Genomic DNA, 22,707 nt, shown 5'->3' on the forward strand with positions numbered 1-22,707 from the left:
TTTCAAATGTTTTTACTGTTTTAGCATTGTGCTTGAAGTGAGTCCCTGTCCTTCTTGGTTCGCCTTCTTCTGGATCGTGATGGTCTTTCGGTACGGACACCCACGTGCATTACTTAGCTCTGTGGACTCACACCTTCCTCCACTAGGCTGAGTCATGAATCTGATATTGACGACAGAACAAATTCAAATTAAATAATAAAATATCTTAATGTCTTCCTTGCACTCATAGTTAATCAACCAGTTCGCTGCTGGTCAGTCTCATGTAGTAACTATGATGTTATCTTCCCTTTGTCTGCTAGAAATGTAGGTTTCACTCTTGCTGATGATATTATTTTGAATAACACATCTCTAACATCTGTCAGTCTGATTATTATGAATGCCGCAAGATCATGGCTGTCCACTATTTTTGTCTGCCCATATCATATGTATGTTCGTTCGTGCTTTTGCTCTGTTAAATCTCTAAAAGTACTATTTTATCAGTTAAAACAGCTCAAAGGTCTGAAGCCTGTATTTTTCTCAGACTAAGAAAACGAGATTCTCAGTCCACTTGTGCGATGTGCGACAATGATCACTATATCTATTCAAACTCGTGTCCCATGTAACCTCTTTAAATGTTCCCCTGTTTGTTGTTACCATCAGGGTGTAAACTTGTTATTGAATGAACCACTATAGTCCTGTGAATAAATAATGTTCTTGTCTGCTTTTTCTTCGCTGGCTTTCGTTGTCTGTTTTGCCTCATCCTCAGTCTTTACAATCCGAGAGGACCCTTCTTGTCTTCGACAGGTTGCTGTATTTTGATTCTGCTTTTGGCCCGAAAAGGAAACCTAACTTTAACGCTCTTCCCCTTTCTGTAAGTCCAAACACTGGAACTTTTTTTCTTCTTTGAATAAACCATTTACAGTCGACTGCACGATTTCTTTGACAGCGTTTGCTCCGTTTAGGGAACTGTTTTAAAAATCACAAGACAAAAAAGTGAAATGTTTGTGAACTGTTAGATTGTTCTCCCACAAAATGTTTTTTGCAGACCTACAAATCCGGTTGGTGGGCGGAGCTAATGCACGTGAAGGCCGTGTGGAGGTGAGGAGATACAGCAATGAGAGCTGGGGGACGGTGTGTGACGACATCTGGACCGACACAACCGCCATGGTCGTCTGCAAGCAGCTGGGCCTCGGCGAATGGGGAGAGGTAAGTATTTAACAAAAAAGAAAGATATATGAAGGTAAAGTAAGCTGTGAAGGAACCTGTTTGAAAACCGGGCATTGCATGGAGTGCTTTGCATTGGACTTAACACGGTGTCTGAATAAAAAGTTCGTTGATTGTGGTGAACAGAAGTAGGAGAAGCGAAGATAATTTGTGGGCCCCTGAGAGACTGTTACTAAGATAATTTGTGGGCCCCTAGGAGACTGTTACTAACCCTTCCCGTGGGACAGACGGACTGACTAACACACTATGTCGTGTGGCCACAGGCGAGAAAACATGCGACCTTTGGCGAGGGCTCAGGGCCCATCTGGCTGGACAGTGTCACCTGTGTGGGCACCGAGTCCAACCTGGGCCACTGCAGCTCCGCGCCCTGGGGCCGACATGACTGCATGCACCAGGAGGACGCAGGAGTTGTCTGCCACCAATATTTGGGTGAGCACAGATGCTTACACTTGTGTTTTGTTCTGCTTCTGTGTCCCACACCATGAAACTCTGTTGTACACCACCTTGTCTACACTGACACACCATTCTACTTCCATAACTATGTTCTTCACATACACACATAGCTACTAAATGTTTGCACAGACTCGGTGAGGTCTACTCGCCTTAAAGTACACTCTTCAGCCTATAAGTCTTCTGCTTTCTAATGATGTCTACTGTCCTAAACTCTGTCCCATCGTGCAGCTCGTCTGAGGGCGCAGTATGGCTCCTACAACTCCGCCTCATACGGGTCTGTGGAGTTTCTCTCAGGCACCACCTGGACTGCGGTCTGCGACAGCGACTGGGACGATAAGGACGCCAAGTCGCCTGCAGGTTTGGCAAACACTGTCCAGATATCCTGGATGACAAGGACACAATGAACACATCTAATAAGCACAGCCTTGACATCCATGACAACGTGTTTTAATGTTACCCTAATGGTGGTGATAGTGGAGATGGCTGAATGTTTTGGTGGCAAGTGAACAAAGGCGATGCCATTCTCACAGTTTATCTTTATGGAAAGCTAATCTATGAAATGTAATCAAACATTGACCTTTCGAATTAATTTTTTCTGTATTTATTTTTGTCTTTGTTTTCTTTCTGCAGTATGATGGGGTACGCAGACGGAGCTGCTTTGTGCTGCAGCAGACTTAGTCCTTACACACGTACCAGGTACTTACCTTCAGCCAGAAACATGAACTGCACAGGGACAGAGCTCTCGCTGGCTAACTGCTCTTTCTCGTCTTCGACTGCTAACTGCCCTGCCAGCCACCTGGCATCTGCTGTCTGCTACAAAACCAACAAAGCACAAGTAGATACGAGTAAGTGAACACAGCTCTCAAAACATGAAGAAGTAAGTATATTCTTATTGGAGACATTCAGGTCTGGTGAGCTCCTGACACTGAGCAGAATCTCTTTGTCAGCGAGGATGAAGTTTCTTTGACTAAATATGCGGACTCTGATAAGTTAACAACTCACAGCATACAAAATTATGTCAGCAATCCTCACAGTTTAACAAATTCATTCCTTTTTTTATTATTTCAGCTTTCTCCGTTCGACTTGTCAACGGTTCCTCAAACTGGGGACGGGTGGAGGTGAGGTACATGGGGGCCTGGGGTGTGGTGTGCGTCGGTTCGTCGTGGAACGACTCTGCGGCAACTGTCGTCTGCAAACAACTTGGGTTCACAGGCGGGGTCAAGTACGAAATCACATCCGCTTCTCACAATAAACAGACAGCTGTCGAACATTACTGTTGCCAAAGAATTGCTAATATACATCCGGTTGGTCGAAGACCTTCTACGTTGATTTTTGCTTCTCCTCCAACACAAAAGCAAGTGTCGTCTGCTTATCGTTGTTTCTCGTTCAGTTGTTCTTTACACAAAATGTCCAACTTGAAGGTCTTCGACCAGCTCCTTGGCTAAATGCTAATATTGCAAACTAGTAGCAGCGATTGCCAACTGCTAGACAAAGAATTTATTTATATATTTATTTATTTACGATAAAAAAAACCACGCGTTTTCAGTGTATATCTCAGTCCTACAGTCACAGCATCGCCGTCTGTGGTCCGCATCTGTCTAAGAAGCTCAGAGGCTCAACCATCGATCTACGTTCATTACTAATTAATTACAAACATGTTTACACGATTAGGTTTGGGGGACCACTCATCAGCCAGTTTGACGGAAGTGGCTGGGTTACCTCCCTTAACTGCACAGGAAGGGAGACAAGTCTGGACGAGTGCGTGGTGCGGCCGCTAGGGGCGCCTTCCTACTCCTGTACAGCAGCCCACGCTCTGTGTTACACCACAAGTAAGTCACTTAGAATGTTGTCTTCAGACTATTGGTGGACAACTCAAACTACTTTATCACCAGAAGATAATTTGCCTAAGCTCATTAGAAAGTAGGCGACAAAAACTTGAGGCAGGAAGCAGAAAACTAATTTTTACTTTGTTTCCAGCGGCGCCCAAGGTGCAGCTGGTGGGTGGAGGGGCCAGCTACGGGCGTGTGGAGGTGTCTGTGGATGGAGGGATGTACACAGTCTGCGACAACCACTGGTCTGAATATGATGCGACAGCCGTCTGCAAGAGCTGGGATTTCAAGGAGGAGACGCGATAATGGTTATTAACGAACTTTTTTTTAGTTGGGATCCTGTTTTCTCTGACCTTTCACAGACCTATTAACTGAATAATTGGCGCAGAGTAAATCATGTGAACGATTCTTTTATAAATAAAATAAATCTGAGCATAAATTTTAAGAGCAAATAAACGAATGGCTGAAATGAACTGAACCTGATGCTCTTTACTAAGGGAGTGGAAAAAGTGACTTGCTCTTAACTCTTGTGGGGCAGAGGTCCTACTATGGTCCCGGCAGTGGTCAGGTGCCCTCGACAGCGTCTCGTGTGGTTACTCGGACAAGAGCCTTCTGGGCTGTCGGAGCAAGGGCTGGCTGCAGACGGACACAGCCTGTAGTGATCACACCAAGGACGCGGGTGTCACCTGCTTCGGTGCAGGTAAGAAACGCGAATCCCACTCTTTGAGTCAGATTTTCAGTGAATGTGAAGCGGACTGCTTTCCAGCTCTGCTTTGGGGTCCACGACCCTAAGGGCTGTCGTTGGCACAAATAGTCCTGAGGCTCAAAAAACTCTTTGAATATAGTAAGATTGTTGACTATGGTTGACTGTCAGTCTGTCGCATTATAATCTTTCACATTATTCCAGGTGGTAGTGCTGGCGAACATACCCTGTTCTCTGATATCTTCGCCATTAACCAATGTTTCTGTAACAGTCCGGCTCAGAAAGGGAGACCATTCCCACGGAGTTCTCACAGTCAAAATCGGAAGATGGTACTACGCAGTGTGTGGCACTGGCTTCGATGACACAGACGCTACAGTGGCGTGTGGACAGCTGGGATTTGAACGCGGAATAGCTTTGCCAACAGGTCAGAAAAGTCCTCATCATCATCACTCATCCATCACCCATCATCATCAATCATCGTTGTTGTTGTTTGTTGGTTTTTTTTTCTTGTTTTCCCCGTCATACTCATCAAGTCACCTACGAACATTCGTAAGCACCTACGAAAGGTCAAATGCTGAACAAAGGCAAAGGTCACGTATCTATAAGAGAACTGTTTTGCAGGGTCATACGGCACGTACCAGGATGCCTACAAATGGAGGAATCTCAACTGCTCAGGAAATGAAAGCAGCATTTTCCAGTGTAGGCACGATTCAGGTTCCTGTGTTCGGAACAGTTTCACCAACTACGCCTCCGTGTATTGCTTCAATGGCTCCATCGCATCAGGTGAACATTACCTTACATTCAGTGCTTACTAGTGAGCACTGCTCAGTCCATAGTGTCAGCTGCTGTAGTCTTCTGTCTATCGCCCACTTCCTAGTCCTTAGTGTTACCAGCTACTTTGAGTGTTGTTTTCGTTTAATATCCTTAGTATTGCCCTGTCCGTTAGTCCGTTCTTAATTGAAGAATATCGTTAAACCAGTGTTTTTGGAGCAAACGTTGGGAACATCGGCCCTTTGGTCAACATGCTGAACTAATTACGAGCTTGTTTGACAATACATTGTCTAAACATTTCTACACAAATTTGCTCTGTTCAGAACATCCTTAGTGTAAAGGGCTAGAGTTTGTTGCCGAGCCCTACCTTGTCCTTAATCTACAGAGTGATTCCTACATGTAGAAAGTTGTTTTTTTAGTGCATGGACTTATGTTCTTAGCCTCTTCGCTGTCCCTGGAGGACGGTCAGGGGCCGATCACTAACTCCTCCGGCCGGCTGGTGGTGAGGCTGAGCGGTGTTCAGGGCAAAGTGTGTCCCGCCTACTGGGATGACTTGGATGCCCGCGTGGCCTGCAGACAGCTGGGACATGGGGATGGTCTGGCACTGGCTTTCTCTGGTCCTCGCCCAGGCCCCTACCTGCTCAACGATGTGGCTTGCACGGTCTCGAGACGTCCATCTTTAGTTGCCTTGGCAACGAAACGTGCTCTCTTCCGTACGGCAACCCACCTGATGCAGGTGTTCTGTGCTTCAATGGCAGCGGTAAGTGTTATTCTTTGCAGTCAGAGTCTTTTGTTTTGGTCCTTTGACACCCAAAAACAATTTCAGAGAAAAAAACAAAGACAAAGAGTGCATGATAGAGAATTGTAACTTTAGCTGTACTGTTGAAACATATCACTATAATAATAATAATAATAAAACCTCGAACTAACCACAATTAAAACACCGAAGGGACCAAGAAAGTGTAGACAGACTGTTTATACACCCGTGTACCTTGAGCATGACTGTGATCTACCCTTCCGTGACACAAACGATTGATAGTACTATTGAAAACCACTTTGCGAAAATTACTAACGAATGAAAACTGACTTTTATTATCGAGACTTTTTGTGTTATGGACATGAGAAGGAAATGAAGATTTTGTTCGAGGCTTTTTAACTTACAACCCTCGTGATCCTGGGCGTTCTTTCTTGTTTTACTACAGCACCTGTGATTCAGTTGATCGGAGGGACCTCAGACAGCGAGGGTGTGGTTCAGGTGGTGTATGGAGGTCAGGCCGGCACAGTGTGCTCCTCCACCTCTCGCCGGACACCGAACGCCAGGGTGGTGTGCCGCCAGCTGGGCTACGTGGACGGCACGTACAAACCGTAAGACGAATCACGGGGCTGATATACTGTACTGTGACATTCATTTGTTTACAGATTAATTCCATAAGCTCTCACATTTCTCTAAGATTGTTCTGACCCAGTTTTTTTCTGTGATTGGTTTTGTTTGAGAATTTGTTAGCTGGATGGTAGCTTTTCGTTATCAGTTGAGAGTTATACGGACTGTGCTTTTTTTTAACCCATGGTGTCACGTGACAAAGCCTTTTAAAAGTTGTTTATGGACTGAACTTTACAAACTAAAAAATACTGATATCGATTCCCCAGGTACACAAAAATTAGTTTGTTTGTCAATAATTTCTGACTTAACTTGCAGATTTCCAGTAGGAGCAGTGTCGGTATTACTGAATGATCTCGGTTGCTATGGATACGAAAGCAGCATCTTCATGTGCCGCAACCAGGGCTTTTTCTCCCCTTCTACAGACACCTGCGCCAGCCACAACAACGACCTCGGAGTGCAGTGCTACGACATCGGTGAGTGCATGTCATTGGTGATGAAAGAGCCGAGGGTTGCGAGCAAACATAGCGACTTTAGAAACCTACATTGAAGTATTTGTCGTCACTACCCCCCATCGGTATATGTTGTAGGTAACAGAACATCGGGAGAACTTTTACAGGTACCGCGAGTAGATGTGCATGTATGTGTGTGAGTGTGGTTGTTGTTGTTGTTTGTTGTTTGTTGTTGTGGTTGTTGGTTGTTGTTGGTTGTTGTTCCTACCTTTAGACGCACTCCATGCTTCGTCGGTGTATTACACAGTAGTAAGGTACCACATTATCAGTTTCACGTATGGATGAATATGTGTACGTGTGTTCGCATGTATGGATCACTCACGATACCAATGCGTTCGCACGTGTGTATCTGACTTCTGTCTTCCACCTCCCAGTGCGGCTGACGTCCATCACTCAGGCCACCAACGACACGGTGGCCGGCGTGGTGCAGATGTACTACGGCTCCGAGTGGCACTATGTCTGCCCAGACTTCTTCGACAACCTGGAGGCGGCAGTCGTCTGCCGCAAACTCGGCTACGGAAACTACCGAGCTCTCCCGAGGGGCGCGCTAGGGCGGATATACTTCAACTCCTACGCCACCGTGACTGGCCTCAACTGCACTGGAAACGAAGCGTCCTTGACAAGATGCCCTTCAGGTGGCTGCCTGCCCCGGCTCACAGACCAACTATGCCTCCGTGCTTTGCAGCAAGACCTCAATACCTCAAGGTAACGAAATGGCATCGTTAGCTGGCTGTTTACTTCTGGCGACTTTATGACTTTCGGTCAGTTTTGAATGTGTTTCTGTCTGTGGTGGTGGTCTCTCCATCTCTGTGATGATGATGTGATTATCTTTGTGGACGTTGCACGTGTTTCTATGTACTGGTACCTTTTCCTGTGAGCATCGTCATTGACAAAAGCCATCATAAGCACTAAGAAGCGCCAGACAACTCTCTCTGCCTGTGACTTTCTGACAGGATTACGTCCTCTTGAACCCCCGTCGCAGCCTGGAAGTGTTATGTTTCAAGTAGACGGCCTGACTTCCTTTGTCTGCCCCGAGGGGTGGGACGACACGGCTGCCGTGCTGTACTGCAAGGCCCTGGGCTACACCTACGGCACGGCCATGACCCCGACCTACTCTGGAATCCCTCTCACAGCCGCAGCTCGGTTGGTCGCCAACGTCAACTGCACGGGTCGCGGGGTCAGCATCACGGACTGCGCCTTCTCCACTGACGCCTCTTCCTGCACCTCCTTCTCCAGGAGTGTGGCCAGCGTGTTCTGCTACAACAGCCAGCAAGGTGGGCACCCACTGTCTTGAACTCTCCAGCTGGTGAGAGCTGGTGACTTCTGTAGCGGACTTGGAGCAATAAGTTCATTCTCTTGCAGCCATTTAACTATTTAAGTTTAAATACTTAGCCGACATATAACTAGCCGAGGTTTAACTAAGCTCATTCTACGATAATAAGATATCACAAGGTGGATTATTTTGGAATGTAATTTATTTGAGGTGTTCTGTTCTTTCTGTGCTCACCTAGACCTTCAGATGCGACTGACCGGGGGCAGTATCCGTTACGAGGGTCGAGTGGAGGTGGCTATCAACGGGTGTGGGGCCCCATCTGCGACTTCAGCTTCACCGATAATGATGCCGCCGTCACCTGCCGTAGTCTTGGCTTCCTAGGTGGCGCTGCTGTTTCAACCGCCACTTCCAGACCTGCCAGCACCAGCACACGTTACTATTTCTTGAACGTGAGGTAAGTTATTGATGTGATGCTTCTTAGTGGTGTTTGTTCTCTATTGGCCACACTAGTAGTTTGCTGGCTCGACCCACAGTATCTCATATCTGATTGGTCGGTATTGATGGCGTCACGTCTTTTCTGTAACCACATCAGGTCTTCATTCTGTTTAATGAACGTTAACTTTAATGTAATGACTTTTAAGATATGACATTCCAAAACTCTACCCTCTGTCAGCCACAATGAAATGTCTGATTTCGACATCACGCAGGTGTACAGGGTCAGAGGCCAAGCTGTGGCACTGCCCTTTCTATTCGGTCAACGTCTCCAACAGCTACTGTGTCGCCAACACTGCTTCAGTCATCTGCACCGGCGAAGGTCAGTGATGCTCTGTAGTCAAATGCCTTCTCCAGGTCACTACCAAGGTTACTAAATGAACTTCTGGGACCACCTCGCTGTTGTAAAATCCACTTTGAGATCACTAACGAGCAATTCTAATGAAGGTTAGCTATAACAGCCACGAAAATTGTCATTCTCGAAAATATAAATAGTGAAAAATATAATCCACTCTGCTATCATAATTATTTTATTTTGTTTGCCATCCTCTACCCTGAGAATGCCACCATCTTGTCCACAGTGAAAGTGCAGCCGGGTGTAGACTACGGAGCCCTGCAGGTTCTGGTCAACCAGGACAAGCAGCAGCTACGGGCTGGTCTGCGATGACAACTTCACGGACCGCGAGGCCAGCGTGGCCTGCCGTGACCTCGGCTACCCGTACGGCATCCACCTGTGCTGCTCGGCCTTTGAGGTCATCTCGCTGCCCATCGTGCGGACCTTGGTCACGTGCACAGGCACCGAGGCCGTGTTCAGCGACTGTTCCTACAGCACCAGTCTCACTCACTGCCCCTCAGGGAAGTACGCCTCCATCGTGTGCTCCAACACACCTGCTGGCACCGGTGAGACTCAGTGGTCCCTCCCCTCTGTCAGTTCTTTAAAACAATTCTGTTAAGAAGAACCGTTTGTGGCCACATCTTTGTCGCTCTTACTTGCCAAGTGTACATCACTTTTTCTTTTCTAGATTCAAACAGAATAAGCAAAAAGTTTTATAAGAGCCCCTAGATAATTTCTTTTGCAACTTGCAGGCTACAGCGTTCAGATTGGAACCGTGCAAGACCGGCCGTATGGCCTTGTCAAAGTGCAGCACATGGGTCACTGGGGCTACGTGTGTCCCAACGGCTTCGACAACAACGACGCCAGCGTCATCTGCAGGGAGGCTGGCTACACGGGGGGCGTTGCGTTCGACTACAGCGCCTACCGCAGCGACCTCTTCACCGCCATCCGTTGGCTGACGAACATCGACTGTCGCGGAAGCGAGTCGCACCTGTCCAGGTGCAACAACGTCATCTGGGGCAACATCAGCGACTGCTTCTCCTACGGCGACGCTGCTGTCATCTGCTACCAGAACACCGGTAACAATCGCTAGTTGTTGTTGTTGTTGTTGTTGTTGTTGTTGTTGTTGTTGTTGTTGTTGTTGTTGTTGTTGTTGTTGTTGTTTCTACCGCCGCTACATCGATATTGTCTGCAACATCCAAAGAGTCTTCTGGAAATTATTGTAATAGTGTACTCAATGCGCTTTTTTAATTGTGTCGTGTCTTGTATATTTTTATCCTCTTTAAATAATTATTTTTACCGTTGATATTTGTGTAGCTCCTCAGTTCCGCCTGGTGAACGGCACACGCACGATGGGTCGTCTGGAGGTGTGGGGTCGACGATGGCATTGGCGGAACGGTTTGCGGTCAGTTCTGGACCGAACTGGAAGCCGATGTTGCTTGCAAGGGTCTGGGGTTCAACTCCGGACGCTTTCTGGGGCCGGGACATTTGGACAGGTTCGACAACAACCTCACCTTTAAATCTGAATAGCTGAAGACCCTGCTTAACGTACAACTTAAGATAAGCTTTCTCTCCTCTAGAGAAAAGAAGTATTTTTTCAAACAGAAATTTTAAGCTCGCCGCGGAATGCACAAAGTTCTTAGTTTCAAAATTTGTGTTATATTGATTGTCGTTTATTGACTCGTTGACAGAATGTTGTATGTAAGGCTACACTGTTGACTTATTCTGTACTACTATGGTGACACAACCTTGATTGTGTGTTGTACCTATAGAACCCCGGTATTCAAACTTTTCCAGACGTGTACCACTTTCGAAAATTCGATTTGACCGAGGACCACCACCCAACCCTACCCCTACATATATATATATACTAGCCTAGGACGTAGACATGGTGCTCGCCGACCACCCGTCATACCAGTTAGAAAACCGTTGCTACAGAGCGATACAATCTGTGTCCCACTGACAGGGCGACGGGCAAGTCTTCATCGACTACGTGGACTGTTTTGACGCCGTCGCACCCCGGAGCCTCCTGGACTGCTACATCTGGCTGTACGGTCTCCACGACTACCAGCTGTGCCCGAACCACGACAGTGATGCTGCAGTGCAGTGCTTTGACCGAGGTCAGCAGCCTGGGGACATCAGGAACGACTGAGTGACTGAGCGAGCGACTGAGTGATCGACTGAGTGAGCAACTGAGTGAATGACAGATGGATTCTGATATCACAATGCTGCTTTTTCTGTTCAGTCCGGTTAACAGGGTCAAAGCAGACGACCTACGGGCGAGTGGAAGTCTACGTCAACAACAACTGGACAGCCGTGTGCGACCAGGGCTTTGACCAGACGGCGGCACAGGTGGCCTGCAGGGCCCTCGGCTTCTTGTACGCGCGCCCTCAGTGTTGTTCCGCGCTTGGACCGCTGGGTACGGGCCCACTCGATGCCAGACAAATCGGCTTCAAGGTGAACAGATGCCGGGGTGATGAGGCTACACTAGCAGACTGTGACTTCAGCACACCGGTGACTTGCCCTACCGGAAGATACGCCAGCCTCCTGTGTTCTAACACCTCCATCCAAGAACTACGTAAGTAACAGTCACGCAGCGCGAGGTTGTGAATCCGCAACTGACCTCAACATCCCTGAGGTTGAAACTCTGAGCTTTGCCGTACCACCTTCACACACGCACGCACCGACACAAGAATGTATGCTTTACTTTAATAAATATGAGGATATTGTCACGTGGGTGCAGCGACTTCATAATTGCACGCACAAGATGACATCTTCACATGCACGTGATGATTCCATCCATGCGGACATCCGCAACACGGATTCCAGACTACACGCCCATATTCCACTACATGAGGACACACCGGATGTAGGCAGTCATTGCTTACTCATCGCTTGCTCATTGCTTGCTCACTGCACTCTTACATTGTAACATACGGTACCACGTGCCACATGACTGAACTGACTCAACACATACGGACACACACATGCACGCTGTCATCAAGCATGCACGCTCATATTCCTCCACGTGCGGACTTCGTCACATGCAAGCACGCATTTCGCACGTGCGGACACCGCCCAAGGTGCGCACTCATGCCTGCTCTGCTCATTGCACGCTTACCTTTTGACACCTGGCGACACCTGCCACATCATCACACTGATTCAACACATCCACGCTCTCGTTCAACAATGCACGCTTACAAACAGGCGGACAACGACACATGAACTTATTCATCAACTACAAAAACTGCCACACGCACGCACTGACTTAGGAATGCACCCACGTGGATATTGTCACACGTAGATACAGTCACACGTAGATACAGTCACATGCGTACACTCAGTAAACTCATGCGGACACATGCACTTTTGACGCATTCATCACCTGCAAACACTGTCACGTGCACGCACTGACTGCACGCTTAGTCTCACATGAGTGGATATTGTCGCCTGAAGATATAGTCACACACACACACACACTCAACACACACGGACACAACCAAATACACGCACATTAACACGTGCGGACATCGCCAAACGTGTGTACTCATTGCTTGCTTCCTGCACTCATTGCCCGCTTATACATCCTTCCTTGACACAAGGAAGAAGACAGATGCGGATGCGTGTCACATCATGGAACTGATTCAACATACGGACACCGACACGTGCACTGACTAGAGAATGCACGCTTACAGTACGTGGACATTGTCCTCAATCTTCGGATAATATTGTTGATGTCTCCTTGATGGTGTCAGCGCTGACGACGAGTTTGTTTCAGAAATATCTGTAGTAACTGTCTTGTCTTCTTCACTTCCATGTCCCCTCAACTAGGCTCAGCCTGCACAGTAGACACTGTGTTAGAGAAGTCTTCTTGATGACTAGCTTTAATTTGCGTATTATGGACTGTAAGTGTGTTTGTTCAATAATCAAGTTTTGTTTACAGAATTCTGCCAACGTTTTCTTGTTCCCCGTTGTTGTCCCTGACAGCACTGGCCGTGCGACTTGCTGGGTCAGGAGGCTACTACGGCGCCGTGGAGGTCAACCGTTACGGACTGTGGGGTCCGGTGTGCAACAACAGCTGGGACGATCGCGATGCTAACGCCACCTGCCATGGTCTCGGGTACAGCTACGGAGTTGCTTTCTACGGAAGTGACGTCTCAGGTGGGCTCTGCTTTCTCTGTCGGATGAGTTACTCCCAGTAAAGTCTGCCAGTTAAAGATTTCCTCGGTGAACATACTGATCCTGTCCAAAATTTGATTTTTTTTTTTAGCTTTACCTTTAGTGGTCACTTTGCACTAGTGGGGGACAGAAGGTGGAGTTGGAAGAATGGGGTAACTAGAGAACATGGGAAAAGCCGTGAAGGCCAGACCTGTGAACAACTAACCCTTCCATTGTGGTGCGCATGTTGGTGGAGGTGGAAATGAACTCGCTTCGCTTTCAGTGTTTAAACCGTTGTCCGTCTGTGTGCAGGCGCCCCCATCCTGGTGGGAGGGTTGCAGTGCACCGGCCTGGAGTCGTCGCTCGCCAGCTGCGGCTTCACGGACATGGACGACGACGTGGGCTGCTCGGGGACGGTCTCCACACGCAACTCGCGTGTCACCGCGGGTGTGCTGTGCTATGACACGCCAGGTGAGTGAGTACCCGGACTGCCTCGCCACCAAGACGACTGACTGGCCAGAAGGCCACCCGCGTCCTTAGCTCTGATTATCCTTTTTGTCTACTCTGGTCCCTGGGAGTTCAGAGTTGGTTAAGTCGCCGTGACTGCCACAAACCGTACAGGTAGACACCATGAAGGACCTGTCTGGGATTGTAATATTGTGATTGGGATGTCACTGTGATTGTCATATTATGATTGTGGTGTTACTTGAATTACAATTAGGCCGTGATAGGAAGCAGCATGCTCAATGGTCCGAGACTGACTGGGTGATTCCTGTCTTACATATCCTACCGTGAATACTATTTACCAGTGTCAGTTCTTGTGCAAAGCCGCACTGTGATAGTTTTCATCTGTTTATGTTCTAGGCCTGATTGGTGTTTTTGTTTTCATAAGAAACAGATTAGATATCAACTTTTGTGGTCTTGTGTCCCTAAGCTGGAACTGACGATGGACTGTCTGTCAACCTTCTAAAAGCGCCAATGGGAAATTGTTTCTTAGGCATGAGGCTACAACTCGTGGATGGTGGGATCAACTACGGCCGCCTGGAGGTGGTGTTTGAGGGAGAGAGGGGCCGGGTAGCTGATTACGACTTTACCAACACAGATGCTGACGTGGCTTGCCGACAGTTGGGCTTTGGTGGCGGCCAGAAGGCGCCAGTCTCCATGACCAGGGCGTCCAGCGGCAAGGTGAGGCTGGACAACACCAAGGGTAGCTCCGTGTCTTTATTCTACCCTTTGTACTCTATCTCTCTCTCCTTCCTCTCTCTCTCTCGCTGGTTAAATGCTGTAGCACGGTCTGTTATGAGTTTTTAAACAGTCGCCTGCAGAATTTAACAAGATTCCTTTGCTCTTGTACCTTGACCCTTCGCGACTTTCTCTGGATTTGAGGAACCGAACTGAGCGCCACACATGGCGGTTCTAATGAAACTATTACGAGACGGGCAAGAGGTGTGCAATCAGCGAGAGACGGTTATAGAGATGTTAATTGTTGTCATGCCCGTCCATCCTGGCTCTTTTCAGATCTGGATGAACTATGTCACATGTGGAGGCCACGAGAGAAGTCTGTTTGAATGCTACAGCCGCTGGAACTACAAAGGTTACTACAGTCAGGACGCCAACGTCGTTTGCTACAACACCAGTAAGTGTTTGTGTACGATAGCAGCTCCAGCTGGCTTCTCATAGTTACACTCCGGCGATTCAAAAATAACATTAAAAGATATATCAGTCCCAAACGAAAAGGTTTAATTTTTCTTACCGTCAATCAAATTCAGCGAAGGCTCAGATGGTGTTCACCACTTAGTAAAGGTTCAGGCAATTTGCCCTTAACTTATAAGGTATTGAAATCTTAATTGACGGTTTAGACAGTGAACTTTGTAGACTATGCTACAGTACACACCCTCATATCTGGTTGCACCGACAGCTCGCCTTGCGGGTGGTGATCAGGTGTCCTATGGCAGGGTCGAGATCAACATCAACAACCGTTGGGGGCCTATATGTGACCATGGCTGGACTGCAACCGATACCGGTAAGTCTGGACAAGAAAATTTGTTTCACTTTTTACACCTCAAATTAATTTCCCATGCAGCAGAGCATCCTCTTAGCCGTAGTAATTATCATCGTCGTAGTCATCATCATCATTAGCCTGCAGAACGCTACGCGGGGCTTGAACTTTGACCTGACAATTTCTGACGTGCTGCAGCTGTGGCATGTAGAGATCTCGGCTACGACAACGGCTACCATCTGTGCTGCGAACCGTTTGGCTACGGCCTCTTGCCCATTGCTGACCACGTACAGTGCTCAGGGACGGAGGCGGCGCTGTCCAACTGCACCCACAGCATCCCCGACGATTCCTTCTTCTGCACCAAGAACACAGTCAGCCTGGCCTGCTACCGCGGACCTGCCCCGACAGGTAGGTGGCGGTCAACAGGTGATGTTAACAGTCGTTAAGCTGGCAACAACAAGCCGTTAAAAGTATTTACAATAAATAAAAGATTTCCGAGAAGCTGGAACCATATTTTAATCAGGTCATCCGTTGCCAAACGTGGAGTCGCGACTTTGACCTTTTTCTGCTGTAAGAGGTCACGTTATAATTGCATGTCACGTGACACGCACACCTGTAAGAGGTCATGTTATGATTTTGTATGTCAGGCTACTCGTACCGACTGAATGGTGGACCCGCCAACAACTCTGGCGATGTGCAAGTCAACTTCATGAACATCACGGGCCGCGTCTGCAGCGACAACTGGGACGACACCGACGCCAGGGTGTACTGCAGGGAGCTGGGCTTCCAGACTGGTCAGGCCTTCAAGCATCGTGCTCACAACTTCTTCGCCCTCCACGGACCCATCTGGATGGCAGACGTCAACTGTCAGGGGACGGAGAGGTCACTGGCGGACTGTCCCAAGAGCCTTGGCGCTGTGTCCCACTGTGATAGTAGATATTCTGCTGGAGTGACATGTCTAGACAGTGAAGGTAGGGGGACACCAGTGTGCACTTGTTAACTGTCACAAAACGTCCAGCGACCTTTGACATTCAGGCTAATCATAAGGCTTCACAAAAGTTCACGTCAGTAAACGGAAATGTTAACAACGCTCAATAAACTAATTCTTTCAAAAAATGAAATTTTTATGCATAAGAGTCCATCAAATAATATTAGTATATATTTTGCCAGCTTACCATCTTACTGGTTCCATAATTTTTCAGGAATTTATTACCGCCTGGGTGGCAGCGATTCCGGGTTCAAGGGTCGGGTGGAGGTGGCGGTGAACGGTGTATGGGGCACCGTGTGTGGTCTCTACTTCGACTCCCGCGAAGCAACTGTTTTCTGCAGGACGCTGGGCTACAGGGATGGACGGGTGGACTACTCCAGCTCATACCCAGACCCTCCCACGAGCATCTACCAGGCCAGCTTCTGGTGCACTGGGGACGAGGACCTGCTGGAGAACTGCCCACACCAGGGCTGGAAAGCCGCCACATCCTCCTACTGCCGACATTCCAACGATGCCAAAGTCATCTGCTTCGATGACGGTGTGTCCTGCCTTTGGATTTATTCCTCTCTCTCTCTCTTCTCGTCTTCCTGTTTTAATTTCCTACATTAAGATGCATAATATAACTGAATGTGACCTGAATAATAAGCTAAATATTGTGTCTCCAATGTGTCGACATTAAAACAAGTTGTCTTCTCTCTTGCTGTCTACAGTGCGCATCGGAAGCTCTTACAATCCGTCCATTAGGCAGGGACCGGTTCAGTTCTACAATAACGGCACCTGGTACAACTTATGCGATACGGGATTCGATGATGTCACTGCCAGGTGAGTTCTCCACCTGATGGTGTGCTAACAAAACAGTTTTGTGCTCTGCGTCCTTCTACAGTCTCTGGTTGAACATCGTTATAGTTAATCGGTGTTTCTTTAGTCTAGAGGCTTTGAAATGGGATACATCGTATCCAAATCTTTCTCGAAACGCGCCCCCTGTACAGTTTTGCTGGGGTGGGTTTTGTTTTCACACAGGCGAGTCTGCCAGGACCTGGGCCACACTGATGGGAAGGCTGTCTGCTGCTCAGCCTATGGAACAAGCACTTACTACATTGGGATGTATCAAACCAGCCCCAACTACACCATGCAGTGCCGAGGAACAGAAAGAAAGGCATCGGAATGCCTCCAGTCAGGAGGCTGTCTGTCGGGAAACTACGCGTCTGTCGTCTGCTTCAACGACACTGACATCTCCGATGAGAGTGAGTTGTGAGACCATGTGTTTCGGTTTACATCAGCGTAAATTTATATAATAATAAAATTAATAATTTTCTAAGAATATGTTTGAAAGAATAAATTGCTTAATAATAATGTTGGAAGATGATTCGTGTTGTTGTTTTTTTTTATTTTGGACCCACAACTCATGAGGGACCTCCCTCCAGCAGTGTCTTTATCCCTTTGGCTTCGTCCTCTTGCAGGCTACAGGTTCAACTTTGATAACACCAGCAAAACTAGCGGGCAGGTGGTGGTGACACACCTGGGTGTGGCGGGACGCATCTGCAACACCTTCTGGGACGACGCAGACGCGCGCGTGCTGTGCAGGTCACGTGGTCATCTGGACGGCATGGCGTACCATCACTCGCAGTACAACTACCAGTCACTGGCCCGACGGGGTCCCTACTGGATCAGTGGCATCAACTGCACGGGGAGTGAGGCCTCGCTCGGGGATTGTCCCTTCAACGACCGGCTCCATCTGGGCAACTGCAGCATGGCGGACCTGGCCGGCGCTGTCTGCTTCAACGACACCGGTAAGTGTGGTCACAGCTCGTCAGCCATGTGTCCCCTCTCTCAACTCATGGATTTGCATAGCCATGAACTGCATGCACTTGCACTGACTGCTGTTTGTGAGCAGGGATACAATATCGCATCGTGGACGGTGATCTTCCTGGAACTGGTCGAGTGGAAATATCCGTGGCCGGACTCTGGGGTACCATCTGCGACAACTACTGGGACGACGAGGACGCCAGCGTCCTGTGCCGCACCCTGAACTACACGGACGGGTACGCAGTGGGCGGAGCTCACTATGGCGAAGGAACCGGTCCCGTCTGGCTGAGCAATATCAGATGCAAGGGGTCAGAAAGGTCGCTGGCCGAGTGTCCACATTCCGGATTCCGCGATGATGTCATTGATAGCCGCTGGAGCTACGGTTGTAGAAGTCACAGTAGCGACGCTTCTGTCGTCTGTAACGACAAGCGTAAGTTGCTGTACACAGCTGTGCACCTCACAATATGTCAGTTGACATCACTCTCATGCATGCTTTCTGATAAAAAAAGAAACTGAATTGAGCTTTGACTTTCCTTCGGCCCTTAAGAAGAAATCAAATCCATTTGCCAGGCAGATAACTTGATTAACGTTGGTTTTTTGGTTTTGTTTTGTTTTTTTTTGTTTTGTTTTTTTTTTTTTTTTTGTTTGTTTGTTTTTTTGTTGTTGTTTTTTGGTTTTTTTTTTTTTTTTTATTTTTTTTTTTGTCGATGTTTATTTTTCGTGCTCCTGTAATGTTTCTTCTAATTCAAACCCTACATTCAATAACTGGGCGAGTTGCAGATCTTTAAAACTTTTCCTCGTGGGAAAGCTATCTGAAACATTTTTACTTTCGTGTAAATAACCTTTTGTTTGCTAACCCTGACTAAATGTTGTCTAGCTCTTTATTTAGCTTTGTCAACGTGAGTTACGGTCCCTTCCACAAACATGTCTTCTCTCTCAGTCAAACTCAACCTCGGGTTGGATGCCTCCATGGGAGCTGTCATGGTCTATCGCCAGAACGCCTGGACCCTCATCTGCGACACTGGCTTCGACGGAAGTGACGCCATGGTCACATGCCGCTCCTTCGGATTTGCACACGGCACTTACGTCACAGGAGGCGTGTTTGGCAGCGTGCACGCGCAGATCGGAATCACCAACGTGCGCTGCACAGGGGCGCGAGAAGAGCTTCCTGTCCTGTCCTCACGATGTCTCCACCTCCTGCAAGTCGGGAGCCTACGCCTCCGTGTACTGCAGCGACGAGCCGATCATTGAATCCGGTAAGTTCCGCCATTGTAACCGCCATCTTGAAACTAGGCGTCTGGTCTCAGGTCACGTGTTTCAGGAAGACAGCTGTTTATTTTACAACATCAACAGGTATTTCTAGAAGAAACAGAGCTGGCTCACAGAATTATGAGCAGCCCAGTCAGTTATTACTTACAGCAGTGATGATCGCTATCCATTATTGTTGACTACTCGTACTTCCGGTCTTGGACTTCACAGTCAGTTTAGCGTTCGTAAGACCCACTTTATGGAGTTTCTGCGGTTCTTTTTCTGTAACCAGACGTGAAGGTCCGTATTACGCAGGACATCGAGGGGGACCCAAGCCATGGCTTTGTCGACGTGCAGGTGGAGGGAGTGTGGGGCGCGGTGTGTGCCGCAGGCTTTGGGGTCACCGAGGCCACGGTGGTCTGCAAGGAGCTGAGCTTTGCCGGCGGAGTCCCTTACTCTGCGCACATCCATGACATTACCTCGGTAACACTTTCAAACATCAGCGTACCACGGAGCTCTTTTGTCTTACCATGGCTAGGTCTGATTAGCTGTAAGAAATTAAAAAGCTGTGCATAGGTTTGGAGGTTTGGTTCTGTTGAGAGACGTGTGCAAACGTTTAAAGCAAACCTAGCGAGTCAGTGTTTCTGTATGTCACTAGACACAGTGTTTCTGTACCACAGCCCATCCTGATGTCGGACGTGAAGTGTCGCGGTGACGAGAAATCTCTGTTCAACTGTCAGTCCACAACGACCTCCACAACCTCCTGGTGCGACTACTACGCCCCTCGCGCCGGCGTCCTGTGCTACAACGACACCAGTGAGTCTGTCGACATAGTAGTTGCTCTGAAAATGTCTCCTTGTATAAACTGGAGCTATGTAGTATGACAGTGACAATTTAACATTGTTCGGGATGTTCAGCTGCTGCTTTCTTAACCAAATATGTTGACAAAGCGCCCCCTGTCGGAATATTGCGGCAACTGTACCTGTGCCTGTATAAGTATGTGCACAGATGGACGATTTCATCGTTCGTAGTCAGTGTACAAAATAAAAACTAGGTTTTTTTAAAATTCTGGTATATATATATATCTTGCAGATGGTATCCGCTATCGTCTAGCCGGAGACAGTGACCCCACACGGGGTCGTGTCGAAATGCAGTATGGCGGCCAGTGGGGTCTCATATGTACCTGGCAAGGAAACTACCCGACAGCAGCCGTGGCCTGCAGGAGTGTGGGATACCAGGACGGTTTGCCTATTTCGAGTTTAAGGTCTCTCTCCTTGTTTTCTCTTAGCTCTATCTGTGTTATCTATTCTCTTTAACTCTGTTATCATCATGTCCAATTTAACTAGCTGGAAACAATAACATTTCCGGATAATTCAGATACCAACCGCTGCTGAGTGGCTAAGGTCAGCTATTGGATCGCTTGCCTGAGCAAAGCTCTTACCACGGAGGTGTGTGTGGGTGGACTGCTGTCTGTCTGCCGAGACCCACGCTTAGCCTCTTGCGAAGTTCTCCGCTGTTAGTCTCGGCATGGCTAAACCGGAAGTTTTGTACACATCAGCCTCGTTTTCGTAGTTAACTGGGAAAAAGAACCAGTAATACAAGTTCGTGCTCTTACCGACAATCTTCGACTCCGACACCGAGTGCGCTGTACATCAGAGTGCAATGCCTCCTAAGGCTTAAATAATTTGGCGTTCGGTAGCTCACTTCACAAAATAAGCTACATTTTATTTTCACAAATCCTGAATGAAAACTTGTCTCTATGTTGCAGTGAAACATTAGACGTTAAATGTGAGACTGCTTCCTATATACATGACTTTTCTATTCACACATTCCCGCCCTCAAATGACGTGTAACGACATATTACCTGGGACTCTTTCGGTTTTCATGCAGGTATTCGACATCTTTGAAGTCCTGGTTGTACCAAGTGGATTGCCAAGGTAACGAGAGTTCCATACCTGAGTGCCACACCTCTGGTTTCAACGACAGCTTTGGCCACTACTACGATTATTTCTGTCGCCAGTACTACACCTTCTCTGTCCAGTGCTACTCCCAGAAGCTGGGTCAGTGTTTCCTTCCACTCACACTCCAGTGCTGCTGTCTCTGTTCTCTGATAGATCATATAATCATAAACCTACCTGTACATATGTCGATGTTTGCTCTACCTGTAGTCAACTTTCATTGGCTGTCAGTGTGAGTGTGAGTGTGTATGTGTATTATGTCAGAGTGCTTACACATGCATGCGTGTGGTACCGGCTTCTTCAGAGTAAACAGGAAGTGAAAACAGAAGAGAGTACTTGACATAAACGGTTAAAGAATTCGTTCTAAATGGAAGAAATGCGTGCAAAAGGTGAGCGTTCAGTTCAGACACCCCTGGAAAAATCTGCATAATTCTCTCATTGCTAGCTTTGCTCTGATTTATCCAGGTAAAACAATGTTTCGATTTCTTACTTTCAAAGTTGCACAGACCAGAGGCCTTCTGTATTATTTTCTGCAGCTCAGGATTGTTTTCCATGAAAAACTGTTAAAACACGAAATTAATGTCAAAAGCAAGAGTAAACTGTTTCTTCTAGCTATCACTGGCCTGCGTCTGGCGGGGGGCAGTACCAACAGTTCGGGGCGTGTGGAGGTTTTTCTCCAGGGACCCAACCAGTGGGGTACCGTCTGTGATGACGGTTGGGATGATGTCGACGCCACCGTCGTCTGCAGGCAGCTCGGTTACGGTGATGGGAAGGCAGTCATGCAGGCCGGGTAGGTGTCTGAGACGAGAGACGATGGATTGAAAATTCCTAGCTATTCATGTATTTACCTACAAAGCGATGCAGGCATGGCTAGGTGACCAACACCAACAGCTTCTACACCAACATTTAACTGCAGCAACCTCTCACAACATTTGAATGTTTATAAAAATCTCATTCAGCCGCGGCAGGCTTTTGTAATCTTTTCGTTTTATGATTCGACAGCACATCTGCATTGAATATATATTTCTGTGCATTCTATCCACTCAAAACAATGGTTCTTTGACAGTGAAGTCCAGAGAATATATTGCAGATGACTAAACTTGTATGTGAAAAGAAAAAAAACTAATCACCATTTTGCTGCAGGTTTGGTCAGGGTTCCGGCAAGATATGGATGGACAACTTAGAATGTAAGGGCACAGAGACACGGTTACAGGACTGTACCTCCAGCGGCTTCGGGGAACACAACTGCTGGCATAGCGAGGACGCAGGAGTTATCTGCACAGGTGAGTAGGAACCAAAGTCAGAACTGATGAAAAGGTATTTAGAAGCGTGTTTAGCTTTTCTCGTTATGTTTTCTCTGTCTTTAAGGTGCATTAATATTAAAGAGATCACTAGTGTAGGAATACCTACCTCAAAGCAGTCGGATTTCGAAATGTTGAGATTGATATAATTAACTTAGTAACCCTGAGAAAGCTGCGAGGAACAAAGCATGGATAGACAGACTGTGGAACACTGTCGTAATGAAGAAATTTCTTCAGCAAAATATTTCTTTATCAAGAAGCACTTCCATCTAACTGATGGTGTTTGCATTTGCCAGGGGTG

General features: G+C 47.6%; 1 protein-coding gene and 1 pseudogene across 1 annotated transcript; both read left to right on the plus strand.

Moving 5' to 3' along the window:
• LOC112553722 overlaps nt 1-19,580 on the plus strand; it is a 40,963-nt pseudogene extending 21,383 nt beyond the window's left edge.
• On the plus strand, nt 2,287-6,299 carry LOC112577166 (neurotrypsin-like). Its single transcript, XM_025260164.1, has 9 exons — nt 2,287-2,501; nt 2,725-2,878; nt 3,328-3,485; nt 3,634-3,793; nt 4,024-4,185; nt 4,460-4,612; nt 4,810-4,971; nt 5,400-5,719; nt 6,162-6,299. The coding sequence occupies exons 4-9, from the start codon at nt 3,697-3,699 to the stop codon at nt 6,168-6,170; spliced, it is 903 nt and encodes a 300-aa protein (XP_025115949.1). The 5' UTR covers nt 2,287-2,501; nt 2,725-2,878; nt 3,328-3,485; nt 3,634-3,696; the 3' UTR covers nt 6,171-6,299.
• Nucleotides 19,581-22,707: the final 3,127 nt, after the last annotated feature.

Source organism: Pomacea canaliculata, linkage group LG1 (assembly GCF_003073045.1).
Source record: "Pomacea canaliculata isolate SZHN2017 linkage group LG1, ASM307304v1, whole genome shotgun sequence".
Classification (NCBI taxonomy): domain Eukaryota; kingdom Metazoa; phylum Mollusca; class Gastropoda; order Architaenioglossa; family Ampullariidae; genus Pomacea; species Pomacea canaliculata.

What these genes read in the sequence shown, in the direction of transcription:
- LOC112577166 (XM_025260164.1), top strand. Translation starts at nt 3,697, where the DNA reads ATGGAGGGATGTACACAGTCTGCGACAACCACTGGTCTGAATATGATG. An exon ending in TGTCACCTGCTTCGGTGCAG is followed by an intron (nt 4,186 to 4,459) that starts GTAAGAAACGCG and finishes TTTCTGTAACAG; the next exon opens with TCCGGCTCAGAAAGGGAGAC. An exon ending in CGGAATAGCTTTGCCAACAG is followed by an intron (nt 4,613 to 4,809) that starts GTCAGAAAAGTC and finishes ACTGTTTTGCAG; the next exon opens with GGTCATACGGCACGTACCAG.